Source organism: Sebastes umbrosus, chromosome 17 (assembly GCF_015220745.1).
Source record: "Sebastes umbrosus isolate fSebUmb1 chromosome 17, fSebUmb1.pri, whole genome shotgun sequence".
NCBI classification, from domain to species: Eukaryota; Metazoa; Chordata; class Actinopteri; order Perciformes; family Sebastidae; genus Sebastes; species Sebastes umbrosus.
In genome coordinates this window covers 27,208,995-27,233,764 of record NC_051285.1, presented here as the reverse complement: position 1 = coordinate 27,233,764, position 24,770 = coordinate 27,208,995, and the positions used below count along the sequence as shown (strand labels likewise).

Genomic DNA, 24,770 nt, shown 5'->3' with positions numbered 1-24,770 from the left:
GCCCAGTTTGTTATTTATTTGGGAAGGTGGTCCTTGGAAATTGTTTATTAATCAGAAATGGGCCTCAAGTTACAAAAGGTTGTGAACCTCTGGACAACACTACACTAAATTCCACTCACCGTGCGTGTGTGCGTGCACGCTGGTGTATCCGGTTGAATCAAGGCGTGCTCCTTCAAAATAAAAGCACGTTGTCACAATGGGTGGAAAAAAAGAAATAAATCACCAGATAAATCATGATTATTGTTATAAACTACAAGTGGAAACCAACAATTAAAGGCCCTGTACTATTTCCACACACTAACACCATCACATTTGTGAGTAATTATGTTGTGAAGCTGTGTTTAGTGAGCTAACTGCTAGCACACAGCTAACCGGACACGTGTTGTGTAGCGTTAGCTTCAGACCTGCTAGCTTGACAGTAGCTCTCTTCTCCATAAGGAAGTTTATCTCTACGGTTCACCACCAACTTCTTTACACTTGGGGGTATGTTCACCATCTCGTTAACTCTTTATTACCTTTAATACAGCCCTGTTGAAGTGAGGTAACAGGGAACTAAGAGCTTCTCTAGATGTTTGTGTCTCTAACGCAGCGTTAGCTCCCATGCTAGCTGAGAGAGCTAGCTGGTGTTGTGTAACATTAGAGTTAAAATAGAGATAGAAGTGCATGTTTTTCACTTTATTGGGGGAAATGAAAGAGTTGTTAATGTTCTTAGTTAAATAAATAACCAGGTTAGTTTGGGTATTAAGGTGTAATTTGAGTGTAACTGCGAGCAAAGCTAACTACACAAAGCTAACAAGCTAACGAGGCTGTCTCGTGTGTAAAAGCATCGTCCATTGTCCATTCAGTCTCTCACTGCTAGCTCTGACACACACACACACACTATGATACCATCACCAGAAACCTGCTGCATCTCACTGCTGAACAACATGGGAACAGTTAGACCTACAGTATGTAACTGTGTTAGTTAACATGTGGATGCTGTTCATTCATTATCTGTGCAGCTATCACATCAACTCACTGCTCATCTGATTAGCCTGAATGAAGTTTTCACTGCATCAATACTACTCAACGTGCACATCCTTTAATCTGAGTCTAAAATATGAACTGCAAAGTGCACTTTATGAATCATTGCATTAGTGGCACATGAGCAGATTCATCTTTAATACTCCTGTGTTGTTTTAACTTTGTTGTTGTTGACTTCTCCCTGACACACATCTGGAGGAGTTGAAGCACTCTTCTGGCAAACAATATATAAAAAAAGCCTTTATTCAATTGGGAATTTCATGATTAGATTAGATAAGATAAGATAAGATGAACCTTTTATTAATCTTAGTAATTAAAATTAGGGAAATTCAGGTGTCAAAGCAGCAACATCTGCACACATCAGCAAACAGAGTGAAACACAGGAGAGGTAAAGGTATACAAAAAATATAAAAACAATAATAGAGATATAAAAGATACAGAGTGAATGGGTGAACATAGTGTGTGCAATCCGTCAATAAATAAATGTAGTATGTACAATAAATAAATGTAATATGTACAGTCTATGAAGTGGTATATAGGATGTATAGTGTAAAGTAAGTGTAAAGTGCAGCAGTGGTTAGAGTCCAAGATGGTTGCAGATAGTGCATGTTTAAAGGTAGATAGTGCATGTTTGAAGGCAGATAATGCATGTTTGAAGGCAGATAGTGCATGTTTAAAGTTCTTAAAGTCCTCATAGTTCTCATATGGGGTCAGCCTTGGTTGTGGAGCCTGATGGCTACCAGCATGAAGGACTGACCAAGGCGCTTTGTGTTGTGCCGAGGGGGGTTGAGTTTGTGGCTGAAGGTGCTCCTTAGTTTGACTAGATCATCATGGAGGAGGTTGGAGGGGTTCTGCAGGATAGCGTCCATCTTCCTCCTCATCCTCCCCTCTGCCACCACCTCCAGATCATCCAGTTCAGATCCAACCACAGAGCTAAGCTTCCTCATCATGAAATGCTAAAAACAATGCTGGTATATGTAAGATTGGGTAACAAACCCACACGTAGCAGCCTTCTTCAGGGTGAAACCCCCTCAGCACACAGCTTTCCCCTTTTATGAGTACACAGACAATTGATGATTGCAAACACCTGAGCAAGAGGCCAATAAACTCTCAGGTGCAAAATGTGGTCACTTAGATGGCTCTACAGGATGTCAAGAAAGCAGAGGAAATAATGAAAATAAAATAAGAAAACATAAATATACAGATAACAAGTAATAATATATAACCATTAATGTCAACAGTATCAGACCACATGCATAAGAGCCACTACAGAAACGGACTTAAATCAATTTCTTCGTTTAGTCCTGGATATGTTTTGGCCTTCATTTGGTGGATGTAAAAAGTTTCTCTCTGCAGTAATAATTTTAGTCAAATGTTCTTTTTGATGGTTTCTAGGCCTTCAACCATCTTCAAGACATCTGGAGGAGTTGAAGCCCAGCAGAGACTACAGAGTAGCTGGATACCCATTGACACTGTGTGGGGAGGATGTCTTCACCAATATACTACAACCAAGACAGTGTTACTCGCTTCAAGAAAAGAAAAGCTCGCTTCTCCTTCAGTGAAGTCCACATACTGTTGGATGAAGTGAGGAAGCATCGTATGGTTGTTGTGGGTATGTATGTGTCTCCAAGTGCAATCATGATGTAGATGATTGAGGTTTTGTGTCTGGTTACCTGGGAAATGAATGATTGCACGGTAGCTAGTTAATCAAAAACATCAAATAAACAAAGCTAAGCAGAGGGTATACTAGACATTACAGTAAGACTGTATGAGGCCTGATCACTGACACAATGGCATTTAAGGGAATAATAATAATACTCTTTATTTGTATAGCACCTTTCTAAACATAGTTACAAAGTGCTTGCACAGATACAATGAAATACAGACAAAATAAAAACAACAATAACAGAACAAAACATAAAGATCTAATAATGAGAAAACTAAAATCTGTAACCAGTGATATCAAAACAATAAGTTACTACACATATGCCAAAAGCTGCAACTTTAACCGGCATAAAATTGTCATTTAAGGGAAGTGCTTAAGGTAATTTTGTTTTTTCCCCCCAAAGGCAAATTCAACCGTGGTGTGCAAACAGACGTGAAGAAGCGCACATGGGCAGAGATTACCGCACGTGTCAATGAGATTGGGGAGTGCCAACGTGAGGTCATCGAGGTCATCAAGAAATGGTCCGATCTAAAGTGCGACACCAAGCGGAAAGTGGCTGCCATGCGGTCGGGGACGGTGCCCCACAGGGGCCTCAACTCTCGTCTCTCTCGAGACCTTAATCAGACTGAGAAAATAGTGCTGCAGATCCTGGAGATGGACGAGGAAGACCACAGCACGGCTGACTTTGGCCCCCTGGGAGATGACGATGATGTACCAGAGGAGGAAGAAGAAATGGATGAGGAGGATATGATGGGAATGCAGAGTTCTCCTAATGGTGGGTTGGATATGGCGTCTATGCCCCCACCGACCTCCTACACCATGAGTGAGTGCTAAAAACGAACATTTAGTCAGCGTTTACTCACCTTCACTTCAGTCTAAACATCAGTGAAGTCTATATGTCTATATAACACACATCAAGTTATTTAGAACAGATTCTCGTCACCCTCCTCTCAGAGTATTTCTGGCAACTACAGTGCTCACATTTTGCTCCCAGGATATAAATGTATGGCACATGGGGGACTTTTTTGCTGTTTTAAACAAACTGTAGCTTAATTAAGATGTTCTTAGGGAAAAAAGCAGACAAACTGTTTTATTTAAATGCTTTGGATGTTGCAGGAGAGACTTCACAACCTTCTTTTGACGTCCAGTACGAGGTACCTGCAACAGACGGTGAGTTGTCAAGATTTAGGTACAAATTAAGAAGAATTTTTGCAACATATTTTAGTAATAAGAAAACACCTTTTTCTTTGACTCAAGATCCTGAACCTACATTTGGAGACTCAGACGACGACCAAAGGGATGAAGTGCTTCCTTCCACTCGCGCTGCAAAACCGACCGAGGATCACCAAGGAAACAACGGCATCCAGAAACAAGGACAACCTCAGACGTCCTCCGGACTGTCGACTTCATCGGCCACGCTTCCATTGCCAGGTCAGCCCTCGCAGAACACGAGAGACAACATGCTACATAATGCATCGCTGAGCCTTCAAGAACAGCACGCCACCAACATCCTGTTGGAGACGGTCTCACGCTCCCTAGAGCTTCTGTCTGAGTCGGTGCAGCAGCTGGCAGAGACTCAGCAGGAGTTTGTGCGCGAGTCGCTGCAGCTCCAGCGGGAGACGGTACAGGTTCTCAGAGACTTCACAGGTGGAGCCATCGCGCTTATGCATGACAAACTGAATGGACGGCCAGCGTTATAGCGACAGAGTGTCAGACAGAGATGTTGTTAAGTTGTATCACTGACTACATACATGGCCTTCAGGTGCAGGAACCTTTAAGTTCCTCTGGACTCCACTGCTGGTTACTGTACTTTTTGATAGTACTCACCAGATTTTCTGTTGTTATATTTTAAAACTGTATTCGTAGAAACGTATCGATGGATTTGCTGTCTGTGAGGTTACATGAAAATGGATTGAGAAAATAACTGATTTTAGCCATAAAGAAAGAACATGTGGAGGTTTTTTTTTTTCTTCTTCTTTTTTTTCTACTGAAAGTGAGACTCCTACCACTTTATGTTGTAAAGCATATTTTATTAAGCAAACACCACATTTAAAGCCTTTACATTCTTTTAATGTTGACATGCAAAGAATGAGTCTTTTGATTTTGAAGTCAGTCGAATCCATTGTGTGTCCTTGTACAGTATAAGTTGTAGTTGCATCAGTGTCTGGAGATTATCACATGTACTGTAATGGTGAGTGGATTTCCACACCTGACCATTATATGGTCTATATGTCTGAGAGCTAAATAAGGTGTGTTAGATATTTTGAAAATACCTGTAACTGAATAAGTTGTGATGGTCTGATTTTGTTTTTTACATTGCAAACATGAACACTTGAATATGAAAGTTTCAATAATTTCTTTTGAATATGAAATAAACCCCTCATGTATTTAAACAGAACAGAAGTCATTTTCATAGCTGTGCGTCTGCTGAGTGCTCTGACATTCACAAATCCAGTAGTCAGAATGTATAAATCATCTGGATTCAGGGGCTTTATTGGCTTGTAGTCCATATCTTGATGTTTGTTGATAAACTGATCTGACGTCACTGAAGATAATACATTTCAAATCATCTTAGATTTGAAAATATGAACTGCTTAATAGTCGAGATTTATCCAATAGATTGTTATACACAGTATATCCTTTATTTAACCAGGTAAAAAATACTGAAAAACACCAGTCAGTGCAATAAGAATCTGATCCAAACATGTAGGAGCTGGTGGAATACGGAGCGGGAGCCCAAGGGAAGGGATGGTCATTACCCGTCTGAGATAAACCAAACACTCCATAGAACAGTTAAGCACCCAACTGAAATGTGCACGCACTGTAATAAACCGGAAACAGTCAAGCATGTTCTTATAGAGTACAACAAGAATGACGAAGAAAGAAGGGAGTTGCTATCAGGAGTAAATGATGGAAATATTACATTGGGGAATCTGCTAGGAAAGACATCTAAGAAAGTACACAATCCTCTAGTTAATTACTTAAAGGTCCCATATTATAAAAAAGTTAGATTTTAATGTTTTTTTATTATAAAGCAGTCTTAAGTCCTGTATAAATACTGTAATAGTATCAAAATGCTCCATCCACAGGGAAATACACACAGCCCATATGTAGAAACTCTGCATTTGAAACAAGCTGTCAGGATTTCTGTCCATTTGTGATGTCACAAATGTACAATATTTAGACCCTTTACACAGATTTAAACGTAAACATTCTAAATGTGTCCCAGTTTATTCCCGGTTGCAGTGTATGTGAATGTCATTAGCTGACAGGAAGTACACATGGACCCAAGCTGTTGCCTAGCAACGCAATTCTGTTGCAATTTTGTTGCAATTTTGTTGCAATTCCATTGAAATGCACTAAAACGGAGCGTTTAAGACAGAGGGTGAATACAGGCATATTCAGACAGACAGTATGAGGAAAATAAAGTTTTATTTTAACATTACAGCATGTAAACATGTTCTAGTAGAAACACAAAATACAAATATGATCCCGAAAATGAGCACGATATGGGACCTTTAAGGGCAGCAGGAATAATGGAGATAATTTTATTATTATTGTTATTAATATTATGAATAATAATAATAAATTATATTTTATTTTAGTTATTATTATTTTATTATTATTATTTTTTTTCCTGCCAATCTACTGCTCCACTCTTCCAGTCCAGTAGGTGGCGGTAATGCACCTTTAAGCTGGTTTACCAACCGCCAATAAACACCGAATAAGAAGAAGCAGAAGAAGAAGAAGGAGAAAAAGGAGAAAAAGAAGAAGTGAACCGGTTCCGTGGTCCAAACGGACCGAGCTGTCCTCCAGAATCACCCAGAATGTAAGTCACTCTTTGACTTCACACAAGTTAAAACTGGTGTTAAGTGGTGGTATCAGGTAGAGACAGGTAGAGGCAGGTAGAGACAGGTAGAGACAGGTAGAGGCAGGTAGAGGCAGGTAGAGACAGGTAGAACAGGTAGAGACAGTTAAAGACAGGTAGAGGCAGGTGGAACAGGTAGAGACAGTTAAAGACAGGTGGAGGCAGGTGGAGGCAGGTAGAGACAGGTAGACACAGGTAGAGGCAGGTAGAGGCAGGTAGAGGCAGGTGGAGGCAGGTAGAACAGGTAGAGACAGTTAAAGACAGGTGGAGGCAGGTGGAGGCAGGTAGAGACAGGTAGAGACAGGTAGACACAGGTAGAGGCAGGTAGAGGCAGGTAGAACAGGTAGAGACAGTTAAAGACAGGTAGAGGCAGGTGGAGGCAGGTAGACACAGGTAGAACAGGTAGAGACAGTTAAAGACAGGTAGAGGCAGGTGGAGGCAGGTAGAGACAGGTAGAACAGGTAGAGACAGTTAAAGACAGGTGGAGGCAGGTAGAGACAGGTGGAGGCAGGTAGAGACAGTTAAAGACAGGTGGAGGCAGGTGGAGGCAGGTAGAGACAGGTAGAGACAGGTAGAGAAAGGTAAAGACAGGTAGAGACACGTAGAGATCATCCTTTACTGAAACATATCTTGACATTGTTGTCAGATGGAGACAAACGTCCAACAGGCTCAGAGGTCCAGACAGTTGTGCAGGTTCATATAATGTGCAGCAGGGGGCTCTGCTGTCCCAGTCTGTGTTGTGAGGCCAGACTGCTGATGATGATCCACAAAAAAATGCAGTACCTGTGAGGGTTTCTGGACAATATCTGTCATTGTTTTGTGTTGTTAATTGATTTATAATAATAAATATATACATACATTTGCATAAAGCAGCACATTTGTCCACTCCCATGTTGATGAGAGTATTAAATACTTGACTCTCTCCCTTTAAGGTACATTTTGAGCAGATACAAAATGCGATTAATTTGTAATTAACCATGGACAATAATGCGATTAATCGCGATTAAATATTTTAATCCCTAGTATTAATACAACATAATAAGTGGTTGGCTAGTTTTTATTCACAAGAACAAGTCAAATTTATTGCTTATTGCCGTATTAATGAAGATACTAACATGCTGCTGGGACTGCATTTCATTTTACATTTAATTTAAACAAGGTTAATTTAGCAGCACGCTGCAGCCAATAGTGACGTCTCCTTCTATTGTTCGGCCTGGTCATGTGCTCTCTGTTGAATCTCAACAACTCAAATGAGCTCCATTATTTAGTTTGGGTTTATTGCACTCCCTGCTGAGTCTTTAGCACGCTGATCGGAATGAAATAACATTTTAGTCCAGATAGTTGAAGTGCTCCAGTCATACAGTAGCATTGCTTTAGACCCTGCGGAGTCAGAATCAGAACCACTATTAGTTTCTCTCTAGTTCCACCTACTGATAGCTTTATTACCTAATATATGATAATACTATTATATAACCTTGGGCAGTTGAGTAAGGTCAATGTAACCAGACTCTGTTAGGATCTGAGCAGGTCTACACATCAGTATTTAATTAAGGTAGAATGAAACTGTCATATTCAATTCTATTAAATGTATTTTAAATGCTTGTGATTTTACAGCTGGTACAAAAGATCTTTAACTTTTAATCTTTTTAATCTTTGAACCTTTTGGTGCCCTTGGAGCGGCCGCAACACACATCAGACATCACAATGGTTTAAATAACTGTATTTATTATAATATAAATAAACAATTGGTCCCTGATATTGTTGGCTTAAAAGTGTTTAGTCAGTTTCACTACGATTTACACATTTATTAATAATAAATAAATGCGGTCGTGCAGATGAAAAAGTGTGAGAAAGAGAGTTACGGGGGTGAAGAGTGTATTTCTTTCTTTAATTATTTATTTGTTAAGTCAATGCAGAAAATGAGGAAGGGCATCCACGTGCTCAGAAGGTGGCGCCCTCTGCGACCGCCTATACGACCTACAGTCGGCCTTGTTAATGACTACTACACAGATTGATGCTGAGGATTTTCATATTACTAGAAGATGTTGCAGAAATCTCCTGCTTTTGACAACACAAATGATAAAAAAAATAATAATAAGGTTCATTACTTTGCTGTGGCTCGGCTTAATACACTCCTCTGAGCTGTAAAGAAATGAATACAACTAATCATTCACAAATGTTTGACTGCTTACAGTGAACAAAAACAGTTTGAAATGTGCACCTAAGGATGTTAGGATTAGATTTTAGGATGGGGGTTACCTGATCCATTGAGGTCCATTCTTCATTAAATAGGCTACTCGTGAAAAAGACGCAAGCGTGCACACACACACACATACACACACACACACAAAGAGGGAGAGTTAAGTCACATTGCATTGTTCCCCTGCTGCATCAGTTGGCTCAACAGCTGCCGGGGCCGGCTCGGTCCGGCGTGCCGCAGCAGGGAAGGGAGGAGGAGGAGGAGGAGGAGGAGGAGGAGGAGGAAGAGGAGGAGGAGGAGGAAGAGGAGGAGGAGGAGGGCGGGAGGATGCAGCAGGAGTTCAACAGTCTGCTGGGGCCTCCTCCATGGCTGAAGGCAGGGGGCAGCATTAGTGTCTGGCTGGCGGGGGGGCTCTGAATAGGCAGCTGTATTCACATTGTGGTCTGGTCCTTTACCTTCAGTTCTTTACGGAGCCCTTAAACCTGAGACTTAAGCCTCTCTGAAAGGGCATTATTCACTCTGACTACCTATAAAACTGTATTCTACTCCATTCTAAGCCCCGTCTCCTTTCTTTAGAATAAAATACGACTTGGCCTATTTTACTTAGAAAGTGGATATTTACACTAAAGCTGTGCCTGATTAAATTAAATTATTAAATTCCTGTATAGGCAGCATTTCTCTGTACTATTCCACATAAGACATGAGCATGGTTGAATCCCACGCTACATCAGCAGAATTCATTTTAATGATCAAAAATAGGCTCTAACTATAGATAATATCCAGTACATTAAAACAAATTACAGTACTTGCATATAAGAGCATTTTGACTGAACAAAATATTGTCCAGAAATGCCACTACAGACATAATGTTGCTCCATTCTTCATCTCTCTCGGAGCATGATCATGTAGTTTCGACAGTCGGTCGACATCTGGCGAAAAGAGACGTGGATTTAGAGAGGCACAATGTAAAGGGAAGAAATCTATCCATCGATCTGTCCTTCTGCAAGTCTATATGTACGTTTCCTCCCCCTTTCTATTGCCCCAGTTGACCCCTACGCCCTTTCTTTTTCTTCAGTTTTCACCCCCACCTGTTCTCATTCCCTCGTTCCTCCCAGCTCCCTCTTTCATCTACCATCTGCCACAGAAGCTGCTGCAGGACAGAGTCTGGGCTGGAGAGGAAAGGTATAGGATCTGTCGCTCGGCTCGGACGGGATTAAATCATTATCATTCATCCTTTTTGTGCCCCAAGAAAGGAGCAATTATACATCTGCTGTTAAGCCAAACTGTTCTGTTTTATTTACCTAATCATATCTGTTGATTCGGGGAGGATTTATGACGCTATCGGTAACTCACAGAGACCGATTTGTTTGGTCCATATGTTCAGGCAATAAACAGATATTATTATATTAGAAAACCACCATACAAAATGTTTGTCAACGCACGCTACACTCTCTACTCTCCATTATAAACATACTTATGTGTTATAATCTGTTTAAAGCACTGTATTATAATCACTCACGATTCATAATGTTTTATAACAATAATTACAACACATTATAAAGCATTTAATAATGACTTATAAGGTCATAAGTCTTCATAACTGCTGGTCACTCTGACATTTTTTTTACAAAAATCATAGTGTATTATAATTCCACCAGTTGTAATACATTATAATCTTTTTATAATCCATTATGATGCATTATGATCACTGCATTATAATGTGATTATACGTTACTCTAAGTGGTCATTGTTTGCTTTAAGTAAAGTGAAAAAAACACAAAACGTTGTGAAATGAATTTTGACTTTATTAATACACCATGATCCTTGCAAAGAAAATGTCAGTGAGTGACCAGCAGTTATGAAGTATTATGATACTTGACCTTATAATTCATTAGTAAAGGGACAGTTTGTAAGAATCAGAAATTGCTTGTTAACAGCGACACCTGTGGCCGTTAAGTCAACGAAAGTCAGCGTCAGGCTCGCGCTAGTGCTTGCTCTACATAGACATGAACGAGCATCGCTCAACACAGTGAGGTGACACACGTCAGCTAAAAGCACAATATCACTCTATATTTCAGCTGCTTGGCAGTAATGTTAGCTGACCAGACGAAGGTCTCTCCGTGAATCAATGCTGATGTTAGTGTTGGCTTTTCCTGCTTCAGCCTCCCGACCGCGGCCGGAGGGAACGGGGGAGACATCGGAGTTTTGGTCGGAGACAATAACGTTTCTCGTTGCGGATCCCCGTCACTTCAGAAGACACGGGAAACCTCTGTTGGTCTGGAGGAGCTGCAGCAGTTATTTCTGCACAAACGTCCACTGAACATTCACTAGATATTCTCAGAGCTAAACTAGCTCTTCTGCAGTGTGGAGTGTGCGCGCATGCACGTGAGAGTGGACCGAAAGAGTGAGAACGAGCGCGCTGTGTGAGTGAAGGCAGGCAGAGGAGCCGAGGAGCCGAGTACAGCAGAGACTCCGGTCCTGGAGACCAAAGCTACGGTCTCCCCCGCGTCCTCCGACCGCGGCCAACACTGTTTAACAGACGGGCTTCACTAGATACAACTTTGTGGTTTCGGTGCTTCCGAGCGCGCATGGGACACCGACCCGCAATGATTTAAACGTGTAAAAAGTTACAAACGGTCCCTTTTAATAATCATATTTTTGTGTTGACAGCATTGTATTATATATGGAATTTAGTTTGGACCTAATGTTTTAATTTGATCAGGTACAATTCATTTATATGTTTAAATTGCAGTGATGGAATGTAACTAAGTACATTTACTTAAGTACTTTACTTTATGTACTTTACTTGAGTATTTCCCTTTAATGCTACTTTACTCGACAACATTTCAGAGGGAAATATTGAACTTTTTACAGCTACATTTATTCAACAGCTATAGTTACTTTGCACACAACACATATATAACAGGGGTTCCCAATGTCTTTTGCACTGTGGACAGTTTTTTGATAATCTCATAACCTCTCAGCCACACAGGTTTCACGTACTGCTGAATGCTGACTGTGGTAATGACACACTGGTTACCTTGAATACTGATGACTTACTTTAGTTCCAAATCACTATAAATCAGTATCAGTCTATTGATGAGCGACGAACCCCCAGTTAGCAGTTAGCTCGGATTCAAGGAGGCACAGATGGCCTGAGGAAACAAATGTCTCAAAGCACTGACTTCACAAAGGAGAAGCCATGAGATACAGTACAGTATTTCTGTCTGCATCATTGCGAGCCAGTGATTTGCCTGATAATGCCCCTCCAGATACCTCACGCCCCTCTGAGTCAGCCATAAATCAGCACAATGGGGATGTGGCAGGGCTGTGTGCATGTTTAGGTACCCGACAGTACTTCAGCATCTTAATGAGAGCAACCAATCAACCACATGACACACACACACACACACACACACACACACACACACACACACACTAACACTAACAGAACATCACGGCCCACCAGACTCCCGTTCCTCACCTCCTATTGTCCCACAGTCAGACAGCAGGCCGGGGCTGCAGAAGTGGCCACAACAGGCCGACTTCTCCCCCGAGAGCCTGCAGGGGTCACATTTGCAGCAGCTCCCCCCCTCTCTCTCTTTCTCCAAGTGTCCTTAGGGAGAGGGAGCTCCAAGCTGCCGCAGACCGTAGATGAGGCAGATGCCGGCCACTCAACCTATAGTGGGAGGTCCGGCGGGGGGGTGATATGACTCCTCTTTGGTTCCCATGCCCCGTGGCACACTCATGTCACAGTCCTGCAAGTAATACAGATGACAACAGCAGAGCGGGTGCACTGTCCATCTGCTCTCCTGACACAAAGACACTTGCATCCTCCTCCACGGAGAGATGGTGTTTGGGCCGTGTGTGTGACATGAGGGTTGTAGGATGTGTCTAAATGGGTTTAGCCACATATGCAAACAAAAAGTTTATGAAATTGGAGAACGGGTGTGATCAGCTGAATGGAAACTATTGTGGGTGGAGGGGAATACATTACATTACAAGACCAACACCTGTTATCTTCTAACATCCCATATTTGTTTCATTCTTCCCTCGTAAGATTTTTATTATTTGTAATCCAGGATGTGGTGAAAATATCAAGACCAAGGGCAGCCACAGAGCTGGTGTCAGGTGCTTAGTTCACATATTCAGTGGCTGTAATAACCATTTATTTACCGGCTCTTTATTCAGATCATACGGAGGCTGTAACTAATGTTCCATAAATATATTGTTTTAAGATACTGGAGGGAAGGAGAGCTTCTTTGTACAACTCATTTTGACTTGTCTTTGTGAAAAAGAAATTCAACCTCAAATAATAGAAAGTACAAATCATGCTGGTACTTCACCAAAACTCATGAGTCAATCAAGTAAAAATGCACTCAGATACATGTGTACTCCTCCATTACACACAGGAAATATTGCTGCATACAAGCTTTATTTTTAGGGAACTCGTTTGGGGTTGATTTACTGTTAATTGTACTCTGTGAGATAAATCAAATGAGATCTTAGATTACACATTACAGTCGTTCTGGTGCATCATCAGATGACCTGCAGAAATTGTAGTAAAATCAAAATTGTCTTCATGTTGTAAGGGACCCCCCCTGGAACTTCTCGGAGATCCTTTGTCCCACGTTTAGAACCACAGCTCTGGACTCCAGGTTTGACATCAAACTTTGTGAGCTGACCCTGAATCACAACAATAAACTCTCCAGCCTTTTTACTGAGCTGACTGAGTCCTTGTTGTCCTGCAGGGAAGTGTGCCAAGATATACAAGGGGGCCATCTCAAGCACGCGTCCTCTTTTCTCATTAGAATATCAATAGGACCCTCCCCACTCACCCAGCTTCTATCACCATAGTGATTTAGTGTGGGATTAGTAAACACGGCTGCCATCTTGAAAACTCGTTTCAATCTCCACTCAGAAAGTCTGGAGCAAACTCGCTTTTTATATATGTGATTATGTGTTGAGCTACAGAAGTGCTTAAGATTCTCTAGACGATATTCAGAGCATTGATATTGCAGCAAACAAACTATTGTCTGTGTAAAGATGTAGAGGAGTAATGTCTACCTGAGCAGAGAATGAAGTCTCTCTCCCTCTGTGTGTCGTAATCTGAGTTTCTCTGTGCTCTATTGTAGGGATGCACCGATACCACTTTTTTTCAGACTTACATTTGGGTACTCGCCGATGGGGGTGGGTGGGGGTTGGTGGGCGGCACCCCCTGCTGCAGGTGCGACGTGCCCCCAGTGCCACGTAAAAGGCACCAGGGGTCTGCGGCGATGTCTGCAACCCAACCGACCCGTCTTGAAACACGGACAAAGGAGTCTAGCGCACGCCCGAGTCAGAGGGTGCAAGCAAAACCCTGTGGCGCAATGAAAGTGAGGGCCAGCGCGCGCCGGCTGAGGTGGGATCCCGGCCCCGCGGGGTCGGGCGCACCACAGGCCCGTCTCGCCCGCACCGTCGGTGAGGTGGAGCATGAGCGCGTGCGATAGGACCTGAAAAATGGTGACGAGAGGTTAACGTCATGCTGCCGTAAAGTGGTATCAGTGCCGTTGTATTGGAGCCGTTTTGCGAGTACGAGTACACGCACGGGGTACCCCTCCTGATGTGTTACTTTTGGACGGCCCGGAGACGGCGTGTCAACATACGCTTGTTACACGCATAGTGTCCTTTCAAAATAAACTTCCATTTTCACAGAAAGTTAGGTGTAGGCAACACAACCACTGAAGTAGGGTTAGGAAACAGTCCTGATTTCATTGCTCATCTTTGTTTTGTGCAGGAAAAAAGGAGATCAGAAGCTGGGGGAGAAAAATTAAGATTAGACTGCTGAGGTAAGAACTCTGACTATGCAAAAGGTTCAAGTCCCTGCATGGAAAGCTGGAAAGGTGCCAGTTCACCTCCTGGGTGCATGGGTTAAATGCAGAGACTAAATTTCACCGTGTGCTGTGTACAATACTATGTGTGACAATAAAAGCTGATTTACATTTACAGAATAGTCCCTCTTATGACTCTTATTGGGCTCACATCTGTAGTAAATGAAATAGTGAAAATAAACCTTTATTTTCTGGGGACCCCCTGGATCTCCCTCAAGGACCACTTGGGGTCCCCGGACCACTGGTTGAGAACCAGTGATGTAAAATACTGCCATCTCTTCTCTCCTATAGTCTTTTTCACCATTTCACATAAAGCTACGTAGGAAAGATGTAGAGAAGGTATGAACACCTTTATGAAGCCTTCAAGATATCATTTTGTGAAGTGTCTCTTTAGTTAATCTGAGAAATCTACAACCTGGATTCAAAGAAATAACAACACCATTGAGGTATGTACCACATACTGTATGATGTGTGTGTGCGTGTGTGTATGTGTGTGTGTGTGCTGGGGGTGGATGCTTTGGGGAGACAATAGCCCGGGTTGGAGCCCCCACACGGTCGACCATGTGCCGTTGATTACCATACAGCTGTTCGCATGAGGTCCAGACAAAAGCAACATGATAGTCCAAACTCTGCAGGAACCCCCCTCCACACACACACACACACACATACACATGCACACACTCTACACACGCGACCATCACCCCTCTGTCCTCCCCCATCACCCATCTCCAGGCCCAGGCTTCAGAAGAGGCCTGAATAGCCTCACAATGCGTCCTTATCCGGGACCTGCCCCCTCTTTTGTCCCCCCACACGCGTCAGAGCAATTATAATGTTGGATGTAGCTGGAGAAAAGAAAAGCTATACGCTATTCTTCCTCTGCTTCCTTCTGATCTTTGTTTAGTGTGGAAGGAGGCAAGCTCCAAAAAGAAAAGAAAAAAAAAACTCCAAACAATCATCTCCACATTGGTGTTAAAGTTAACTGTTGATGAAATGCAGGAGGAGTATAGATGATGTCCTGGCACCAGTGGCGGCTGGTGTTCATGTTTCTAGGTTGTGGTGCACCATCCAGTCAATTTCATCAAACATCCCAGTATGATTTAATGCAAAAAAAGTGAAGGTATCAAAAACACATTACGACCTTGCAGTTAAATAATCAACAATTATTTTATTCCAACAGGAGCAGTAAAGAATGCTTAGAAAAACACCACAGTATAAAATGTACTCAGTGGTGGAAAGTAACTTAGTACATTTACTCAAGTACTGTAAGTACAATTTTGAGGTACTTGTAATTTACTTGAGTATTTCCATGTTCTGATACTTTCTACTTCTACTACATCTCAGAGGGAAATATTGTACTTTTTACTCCACTACATTGATTTAATAACTTTAGTTACTTTACAGATTCAGATTATTAATTCAAAATATAATCAACGAATAAATGATGATGTATTATTATAGATTAAACTATATAAAGTCATTAAAATGAGCTCCACCTTTACCAGCTGCAACATTAAAGTGATGAACACATTAATGCATCAATAAGTATAATCCAATAATATACATTATTCTGCATAATGTGTACTTTTATGTTTGGTACTTTAAAGCTGAAGGAGGCGAGATTGGAGCAAATATGATTAAAACAAGTTATTTTTATAAAACGGTTGCTATATCCTGACAGTAGTGCATGAAACAGGTAACCTGAAAAAATTCATGTTCCTCTGTGTCCTCTGATGCTCCTAATGGCATCTGCAAGATTGCACATACTGGCACCCTCATTGTTTGACAAATCTCCCAAAATCGGAAGTACATATTCTCTTGGCTGACTCACTTATACATTTATTATATTAAAAGTTCTTCATCATTAAAAGTTGGATGTCTTGTTGTCTTCCAGGTGTGTTGTAGAGTGAGTTGAGTGGTGCTTTATCCAGTGTCGATTCAGTTCCATCACATTATAGCGCACACTTTCCTGGGTAAGATTCATGCAGTAATGCTAAACATATCTGTCCTGCACCATCTCCTCATGCATATTCCTCTGCAGGACTTAGTCCAGGTGTGGTGTGGGTAGTCTAAATCCCCAGACAGATGCTCTGAGCCCTGTGTCAGGCTGCTCCCCTGAGGTTCTGCTCTGCTCCTCCTCTTTACGCGTGACGCGCAGCATCAGAGGCTATAAAACCCACTGAGCGTCTTTTACGCACCAGAGACAAAACAAGAGGAGTGCAGAGTATAGGACGTAGGAGAAGACTATCATTAGGAGACAAGGATTTAGGAGACACCGACGGGATTTTGCAAAGTGATGCAACTTATTTTTGAGTTTTTCTTCAACATCTTTTTGGGAATATCTTGGGAACATCCACTTAGAAGCTGAAAGCAAACTTGTGAGAGGAAATGGCACATTTACACCTGAGATGCCTCTTGGCTTTGACCTTATTGCACGTAGTAAGTTGACTTCTGTTTGTGCAAACAAAATAACAACCTCCAAATGTCTTTACGCACAGCTCGTCTGATGATATCATGCTTTTCTTTTTCTCTCCTTGCAGGTTTGGACCTCTGGTGTGTTTGAGCTGAAGATTAACTCCTTCCACACTGCGCAGCGCATCTGCAGGAGACACAGAGACTGTCACATCTTCTTCAGGATCTGCCTGAAACACCCGGAGGATGTGATCTCTGCAGAGCCGCCGTGCACCTTTGGCACCGGACACACCAACGTGATCAGAGCCGATCACACCTCCATCTCCAGCAGCGCGCCCATCAGGGTGCCTTTCCACTTCAAGTGGCCGGTAAATACACAGTTTGGACACACAACCAGTTCATTTCTCAATATCAGATCAGTGCGTAAAATACTCCACTGTTATTGGAAACACTAAATGCATATTTTTTCTTTCTGTTCTAGGGAACGTTTTCTTTGATCATTGAAGCCTGGAACGCTGAATCTCCCACTGAATACACAGGTAGGTTTCTGATTCACTAAATCATTGGACTTAACTGCTTTTATTTGTAGAGCACATTTCAGCAACAGGGCAATTCAAAGTGCTTTACATAAACACTCAAGAACATTAAGACAAAGTGCAAAAGAACATTAAGACATAATTAAAACAGTTATAAAAACATTAAAGATTAGAAAATAAAAACAAATTTAATTTATTATTACTCTCGTATTTTTGTATTATTATTGTTTGTGTGTTTTTTTAACTCTATTCTTTCTTTTTTTATTATTATTATTATTATTATTATTATTATTATTATTTATTTTCTTAATTTTATTTCAATTTTGAATATTGAAGTTGTTTTCTCTAGTGCACTTAATGAGTTAAGCTCATCTACTTAAAAATTGGTTTATAAACTATTGTAATTACGAACTGTTAATTGCATATATGAAAACAACCTCGAAAAAATAAAGTATAAAAAAAAAGAAAATAGAAACAAGCTGAAAATAAAAGCTAGGATAGAAGCTAAAATAGAGTATAACACACAAGAGTAAAAGTTATAGTGCAGTATAAGATCATTATCTGGTTTAATAAAAGGCAGCAGCAAACAGGAAAGTTTGAATCTTTGATTTAAAAGAACTCAGAGTTGGAGCGGTCCTGCAGGTTTCTGGGAGCTTGTTCCAGATATTTGGTGCATAAAAACTGAACGCTGCTTCTGCATGTTTAGTTGTGACTCTGGGGACACTAAGCAGACCTGATCCAGATGACCTAAGAGGTCTGGATGGTTCAGAACAAAGCAGAAGATCAGAAATGTATTTTGGCCCTAAACCGTTTAGTGCTTTGTAAACCAGCAGCAGTATTTTGAAATCAATTCTCTGAGAGACAGGGAGCCGGTGTAGAGACCTCAGAACTGGACTGATATGATCCACTTTCTTGGTCTTAGTGATGTGTAGGTTGTTTGTGACAATCCCATATAGGGCCCATTTTTCAGCCCATTTACTACCCACATGGGCCCCACATACAAATGTTGGCTGGGTAGAAGCTAAACTAGAATATAACACACAAGAGTAAAAGCTCTAGTGCAGTATATAAGATCATTATCTGGTTTAATAAAAGGCAGCAGCAAACAGGAACGTGTGAAGCTTTGATTTAAAAGAACTCAGAGTTGGAGGTCCTGCAGGTTTCTGGGAGCTTGTTCCATGCATCTTCCTTGTAAGATAACATTTGTTTAAAGATGTCTTGTCTTTCCCTCCACAGACAACCAGAACAACCTGGTGAGCCGCCTGGCGACCAGGAGGAGACTCTCCATCGGTGAGGACTGGTCTCAGGACGTGCACTTTGGCGAGCAGAGCGAGCTGCGTTACTCCTACCACGTCTTCTGCGACGAGTACTACTTTGGAGACGGCTGCGCTGAATACTGCAGGCCGAGAGACGACACGCTGGGACACTACACCTGCGACGAGGAGGGCAACCGCATCTGCCTGGAGGGATGGAAGGGAAACTACTGCTCTGAGTGTAAGTGTTTATTCATCAAAGCACCCAAGTGCCCTCGAGCAAGGCACTTAACACCAAAATGCTCCTGAAAGCTGAGTGAATGCTGACATGTAGTGCTTTGAGCTACTGTATATAAATGCAAGTCCATTTACCACTGGACTTGGATATAATCAGGCAAATAAAAGTACAGAGTACGAAATTGAGTAAAATGCAGTGATAAAAACAAACAGTAGAATAAAGACATAAAACCCATAAAGTAAAAGGCAAGCCTTCTGGAAACGGTTCTCTCCTCATAGGAGTTTCCTGTCCTGAACTCTCCAAACACAAACTAAATGAAACAACATCTGAGTGAGTAAAGAAATAGAGAGAATAGAGAGGTGGAGACAACCAAAGCTGTTTGTACACAAATCAGTAACACTGAGAGACAACACGACCCAAACCTGTCCTCCTCCCAAGACCTGAAAAATGCTGGTCCAAGTTTTATCAAAACATGTTTTTAATCTTCTCACTCAGGTTGAGTTTTGATCTCCTACACATACAGGAGTCTTTTCAGAGCCTATAGAGTGTGTTTCCTTTATGTGAGTGACGTCCCGTAGAGTTGTGTTTTACCGTCTGTGGTGTTCCATCTGCCTTTTGTTCTCCGTTACAATGAGAGAAAGAGCCGTGGCCCCCGTCACACACACTCATTTCTCAAGGTGATCTGGGTGTGTTTGCGAATGTGTGTGTGTGTGTGTGTGCGTGTGTGTGTGTGTGTGTGTGTGTGTGTGTGTGTGTAATGGGGAGATAAAAGAAAGCATTTTTCTCCGGCAGTGTGCCTACCAGCTGCGTGGCTTAATACTTAACCAACAGTGAAGTCTGGAGCAGGGCTGGGGTCAGACGGGGGCCCTGTACGTGTGTGTGTGTGTGTGTGTGAGATGTGTGTGAAGGCGTGCCCATTGTAATCACACACCCTCCCTTCCCCTCTCCTCTTCAGCCATCTGCTCGGCGGACTGCAGCGAGAAGCATGGCTACTGCGAGGCCCCAGGGGGCTGTACGTGTCGCATGGGCTGGCAGGGCCCCTCCTGTAATGAATGCGTGCGCTACCCAGGCTGCCTCCACGGGACGTGCAGCCAGCCGTGGCAGTGTAACTGTCAGGAGGGCTGGGGGGGCCTCTTCTGCGACCAGGACCTCAACTACTGCACCAACCACAAGCCATGCACCCACGGGGCCACCTGCACCAACACGGGCCAGGGCAGCTACACCTGCACCTGCCGGCCCGGCTTCGGAGGCACCAACTGTGAGCTGGAAACCAACGAGTGTGACAGCAACCCCTGCAAGAACGGAGGCAGCTGCAATGTGAGTATACAAAACGTGAAAGTCTCTCTCTAGAGCCAGAGTTTGGTTTGTCCGTTCTGGGCTACCGTAGAAACATGGAGGAGCAACATGGAGGACTCTGTGACGAGGAGATAGAACAGTAAACAGTATTAGATAGACAGTATTAGATAGACAGTATTAAATAAACAGTATTATATAGATAGTATTAGATAAACAGTATTCTATAGTAGTAGTAGTATTGCACTCGTAGCAGCAAATCCAAAGTCCAGTCTTCTACTGCAAGCATAGTGGTGCAAAGACTTATAATGCATTAGTTGTGGTTTCACTGATCTCATCTGAATGCATATTGAAAAAGAAGAGCTTGCATCACGTCTCATCCTTTATTCCAAATGGAAGAGCTCCAGAAGTAGAAGGCTCACCACACTTCTTCTTCTCCCCCTCCTTAACGTGAAGGTTTTTTCTTCCTCTGTCTGCAGGACCTGGAGAACGACTACTCGTGTACCTGCCCACAGGGATTCTACGGGAAGAACTGCGAGATCATCGCCATGACGTGCGCAGACGGTCCCTGCTTCAACGGCGGCACCTGTGTGGAGGCGATGACTGGAGGCTACACCTGCCGCTGCCCTCCCAGCTACACCGGCTCCAACTGTGAGAAGAAGCTGGACCGCTGCAGCAACAGGCCCTGTCTGAACGGTGAGAGGACAGGAGAGGCCTCCTCTCTGGAGACATCTGGTGGCTGAAGTGCAAACCAGCAGTTTATGGGCTGAATATGAAATAGTTTTTAGGTCTCACTGTCAACACTCACACAGAGAGTGTTAAATGTAATCTCATTAACACTCCCTTAAACAAATGTTCGTCCCTGATCTCTTGGATGCTGAACAGTGTTTCTCTCTCCTGCAGGTGGTGAGTGTCTGGACCTCGGCCAGAGCGTCTTGTGCCGCTGTCAGGCGGGCTTCACCGGTGCCAACTGCCAGGTCAACATTGACGACTGTGCCTCGACCCCCTGCCAGAATGCAGGAACCTGCCAAGACGGCGTGAATGACTACACCTGCTCCTGCACCCTGGGGTACACCGGCAAGAACTGCAGCGTGCGCTCAGATGCCTGTGGCGCCCGCCCATGCCAAAACGGTGGCACTTGCTTCACCCACTTCACCGGGCCAGTGTGCCAGTGCCCTAAAGGCTTTATGGGCCCGAGCTGCGAGTTCACGCTCCAGCCCAGTTTCAAGCCGGCTTTGCGCCAAACCTCCGAGCCCTCCTCCGCCACCCTCACCATCTCCTGCATTCTGGCCGTCCTGGTGCTGGTTCTGGTGGCGGGTATTATCTTCTTGAGGAGGAGAAGGAGACTGCAGGGAAGGAAGCAGCTGAACGACAGCGCAGTGTACAATGATTTAGATACGGTCAACAACCAGGGAGGAAGCGAAAGGGAAGCCTTCCTCAGTCCTAACGGCTTGTTCAAGATCAGCAACGGCACGGCTCGCCTCAGCCTCTCCCTCTGCCCGGACGGAAGATCTGGGTACAGGCACAGTCCTGTGGAGAGCAGCCTGGCCCGAGGCGAGCGCCAGGACTTTATGTGGAGGGACGAGGCCGGCCTGGGCTCTGGGGCAGGGCTGAGATGAAACATGGACGTCCACACAGGGGTAAAGGAATATCAGCACTTGTTGCTCCTCTCTCTTCATGCACAGTGAAGAACGGAGCAAATCCATGAAAACCACTCTGCTTATGCAGAAGATAATGTACCATTAAAAATGTAAGCATAAGAAACAAAATATTGACAAATGAACTATTCTGATGAAGATGATTTACAAAGATTATTTAAAAATGTATATGGGGCGAAGCTCTTCCACGTTTTAGACCCAAAGAAACAAATAATACGATCCACTTTTCATAGGACCTACAACACAAACCAAATACAGGAAGTCACAAAACCACCTTTGGAAAAGCTGCCCAAAAAAAAAAAATGTTTTGTTGGGTTATTGTTTTTAATATGTTCACTTTGTATGATTGTTATCATTTTTTTTATTTTTGTTTTGCTTTTCAATCTTCCTTTGGACATTATTTCCTTATTGTGCGTACCATCATTTTTATTCTTTATATTATTTATTTATTTGAAAACTTATGTTTATTGCTTCACCTGGATTGTCACAGATGTAGAGATATATTTATATGATGCTGAATGAAGAACCGACGCTTGATGTTTTATGGGCTGTGAAGGCTGTGTGAAATATCCCAAAGATATTCAGTGCAGGGATATAAAAGAAAATGTGCTTTATCACACAAAGTCAGCTGTTACTGTAATTTATATTTATATACTACTGATCACATTGCTCTTTTCGTGTGCCATTTTGTGTTCATGCCAAAGTTTTGTTATGTTACCTTCATATTATTTAATTTCATCATGTTGTTGTTGTGATGTGGAATAAAATATTCGCTTTGATGTGATTCTGGATTTAAGTCTCTGTTACTATACCAGGACTTTCTTTCATTACGTTTTTCGACATACTATACTTCTAATACTACTTCTAATGACAAAGTCAAATATACGAAGAGAACAGTCTCAAGTGCGATTCATGAAAAAAAGTCATAGTCTTTGACTAGTATGTCAAAAAATGTCATGAAAAAAAAAGTCATAGGCAGTCATGTCGAAACATTTCTGAATATGTCATATATAAACAGAAACATTGTATCTGGTCAGATAGCTCAGTGTGGTAGATAACTGGTTGGAATGCTGAAGGTTGTGTGTTCGATCCTTATGTGACACAGTCTGTTTTCAGCTCTAACTTCAAATGAAGAAGTCAAATACAATAGCAAACATATGATATGTAACCCTGACATTTATGATATAACCCTTTATTTATTTAAGGCCAAGGAGGAGGCTGCTGAGGAGATGTTTAAGGGAATCTAGGTGAATATATCAGAAAAATAGGGCTAGATACTGGGGACAACTTGGAGTTAAAATTTCAGTTTTCTATTGCATAGATGTTGAATGGATCCATTCAATTGCAAACTGCCAAACTTTATCTGAAAAATCAGCTCCAAAGTCTTTACCCCATTGTTCCCTGAGATGGTTCAGTGAAGGCGATGACACCCTTTGAATTTCACTGAACAATCTAGATATCTGACCACAATCTAAAGATTCATCAATCCAAACATCTATTGGGCGAGATGGGAAGACTAGACACTAGGTATGTCATGTTCTCTAACAATGTGCTCAAAAGACATTAAGTTATCGTTTTGAAAAAGATCCCTTATACACCGTAGCCCCTTCCTGAACCGTAGCTGTAGGTTACCAGAGAGTTGTCGCCTGGAGATAAAACCCTGACTGATCGGGATGAATTATAGACAGACTATGACTTTTTTTCATGAAATTTTTCGACATTTTATAAATGATTATTTTCTCACACACTATGAAAGGTTTTTAACGTTAATATGGTCATTCGTATAACTGGATGTATGTTTGATTCTGGAAGCATTATTTCCTGTCTATAGGCAGAAGTTCTTGTGATATTCTCCTGGCAGCTCGGATGATATGACTATGACTTTTTTTTCGGTCGATTTTTCGACATACTATGCTATGACTTTTTCATGAAATTTTTCGACATACAATATATATACTATATATACTATGACTTTTTTTCACGAAATTTTTCGACATACTATGACTTTTTTTTCGGTCGATTTTTCAACTTTCTTTCATGACCTTTTTTCGTCATGAAAGATACTCTGACTTTTTTTCATGACATCTTTCGACATTACTTTTTTGGAATTTTTTTTTTACATGCTATATTATGACTTTTGAAATAGCTCAGGTTGGTAGATATCTGGTTGGAATATTGGCGGTTGTGAGTTTGATCCTTATATGACACGATGAGTTTTGAGCTCTTACTTCAAATAAAGAAGTCAAATACAAAACGAAACAATACATCAACATATCTGGTGAGATAGCTCAGTGTGGTAGATAACTGGTCGTAGTATCCGGTTGGAGTACTGGAGGTTGTGTGTTTGATCCTTATATGACACAATAAGTTTTGAGCTCTTACTTCAAATAAAGAAGTCAAATACAAAACGAAACAATACATCATCATATCTAGTGAGATAGCTCAGTGTGGTAGATAACTAGACGGAATACCTACTTGGAATACTGGAGGTTGTAGGTTCGATCCTTATTTGACACAATGAGTTTTGAGGTCTTACTTCAAATAAAGAAGTCACATACAATAGCAAACACCGCATCAGTGTATCTGCTCAGATAGCTCAGTGTGGTAGATAACTGCTCGTAGTATCCGGTTGGAATACTGGAGGTTGTGGGTTCAATCCTTATATGACACAATGAGTTTTGAGCTCTTACTTCAAATAAAGAAGTCAAATACAAAAAGAAACAATACATCAACATATCTGGTGAGATAGCTCAGTG

General features: G+C 42.0%; 2 protein-coding genes and 1 long non-coding RNA gene across 5 annotated transcripts; all 3 read left to right on the top strand.

Moving 5' to 3' along the window:
- The first annotated feature begins 241 nt into the window (after positions 1–241).
- zgc:153990 (uncharacterized protein LOC768125 homolog) lies at positions 242–5,087 on the top strand. Of its 3 annotated transcripts, none has more exons than XM_037749563.1 (5): positions 242–483; positions 2,419–2,635; positions 3,093–3,512; positions 3,806–3,859; positions 3,947–5,087. In XM_037749563.1, the coding sequence occupies exons 2-5, from the start codon at positions 2,509–2,511 to the stop codon at positions 4,387–4,389; spliced, it is 1,044 nt and encodes a 347-aa protein (XP_037605491.1). In that variant the 5' UTR covers positions 242–483; positions 2,419–2,508; the 3' UTR covers positions 4,390–5,087. The 3 variants fall into 3 exon arrangements, with proteins under 3 accessions (XP_037605491.1, XP_037605493.1, XP_037605492.1); XM_037749565.1 differs by having other exon boundaries at positions 245–483; positions 3,093–3,464; XM_037749564.1 differs by lacking the exon at positions 242–483 and adding an exon at positions 754–947.
- Positions 5,088–6,438: 1,351 nt separating this feature from the next.
- Positions 6,439–15,044, top strand: LOC119476241. The gene is made up of 3 exons (XR_005203977.1): positions 6,439–6,518; positions 14,534–14,585; positions 14,919–15,044. It is a non-coding gene; the product is annotated as an uncharacterized LOC119476241 (long non-coding RNA).
- A 1,796-nt stretch (positions 15,045–16,840) lies between these two features.
- Positions 16,841–22,798, top strand: dlb (deltaB). The gene is made up of 7 exons (XM_037749535.1): positions 16,841–17,063; positions 17,165–17,404; positions 17,518–17,575; positions 18,809–19,066; positions 20,019–20,380; positions 20,836–21,052; positions 21,260–22,798. The coding sequence occupies exons 1-7, from the start codon at positions 17,013–17,015 to the stop codon at positions 21,973–21,975; spliced, it is 1,902 nt and encodes a 633-aa protein (XP_037605463.1). The 5' UTR covers positions 16,841–17,012; the 3' UTR covers positions 21,976–22,798.
- Positions 22,799–24,770: the final 1,972 nt, after the last annotated feature.

Coding starts and splice junctions, on each gene's coding strand:
- zgc:153990 (XM_037749563.1), top strand. CDS start 2,509: ATGTCTTCACCAATATACTACAACCAAGACAGTGTTACTCGCTTCAAG. Junction 2,636..3,092: donor GCATCGTATGGTTGTTGTGG/GTATGTATGTGT, acceptor TTCCCCCCAAAG/GCAAATTCAACCGTGGTGTG. Junction 3,860..3,946: donor CGAGGTACCTGCAACAGACG/GTGAGTTGTCAA, acceptor CTTTGACTCAAG/ATCCTGAACCTACATTTGGA.
- dlb (XM_037749535.1), top strand. CDS start 17,013: ATGGCACATTTACACCTGAGATGCCTCTTGGCTTTGACCTTATTGCAC. Junction 17,576..18,808: donor ATCTCCCACTGAATACACAG/GTAGGTTTCTGA, acceptor TTCCCTCCACAG/ACAACCAGAACAACCTGGTG. Junction 19,067..20,018: donor GGGAAACTACTGCTCTGAGT/GTAAGTGTTTAT, acceptor TCTCCTCTTCAG/CCATCTGCTCGGCGGACTGC.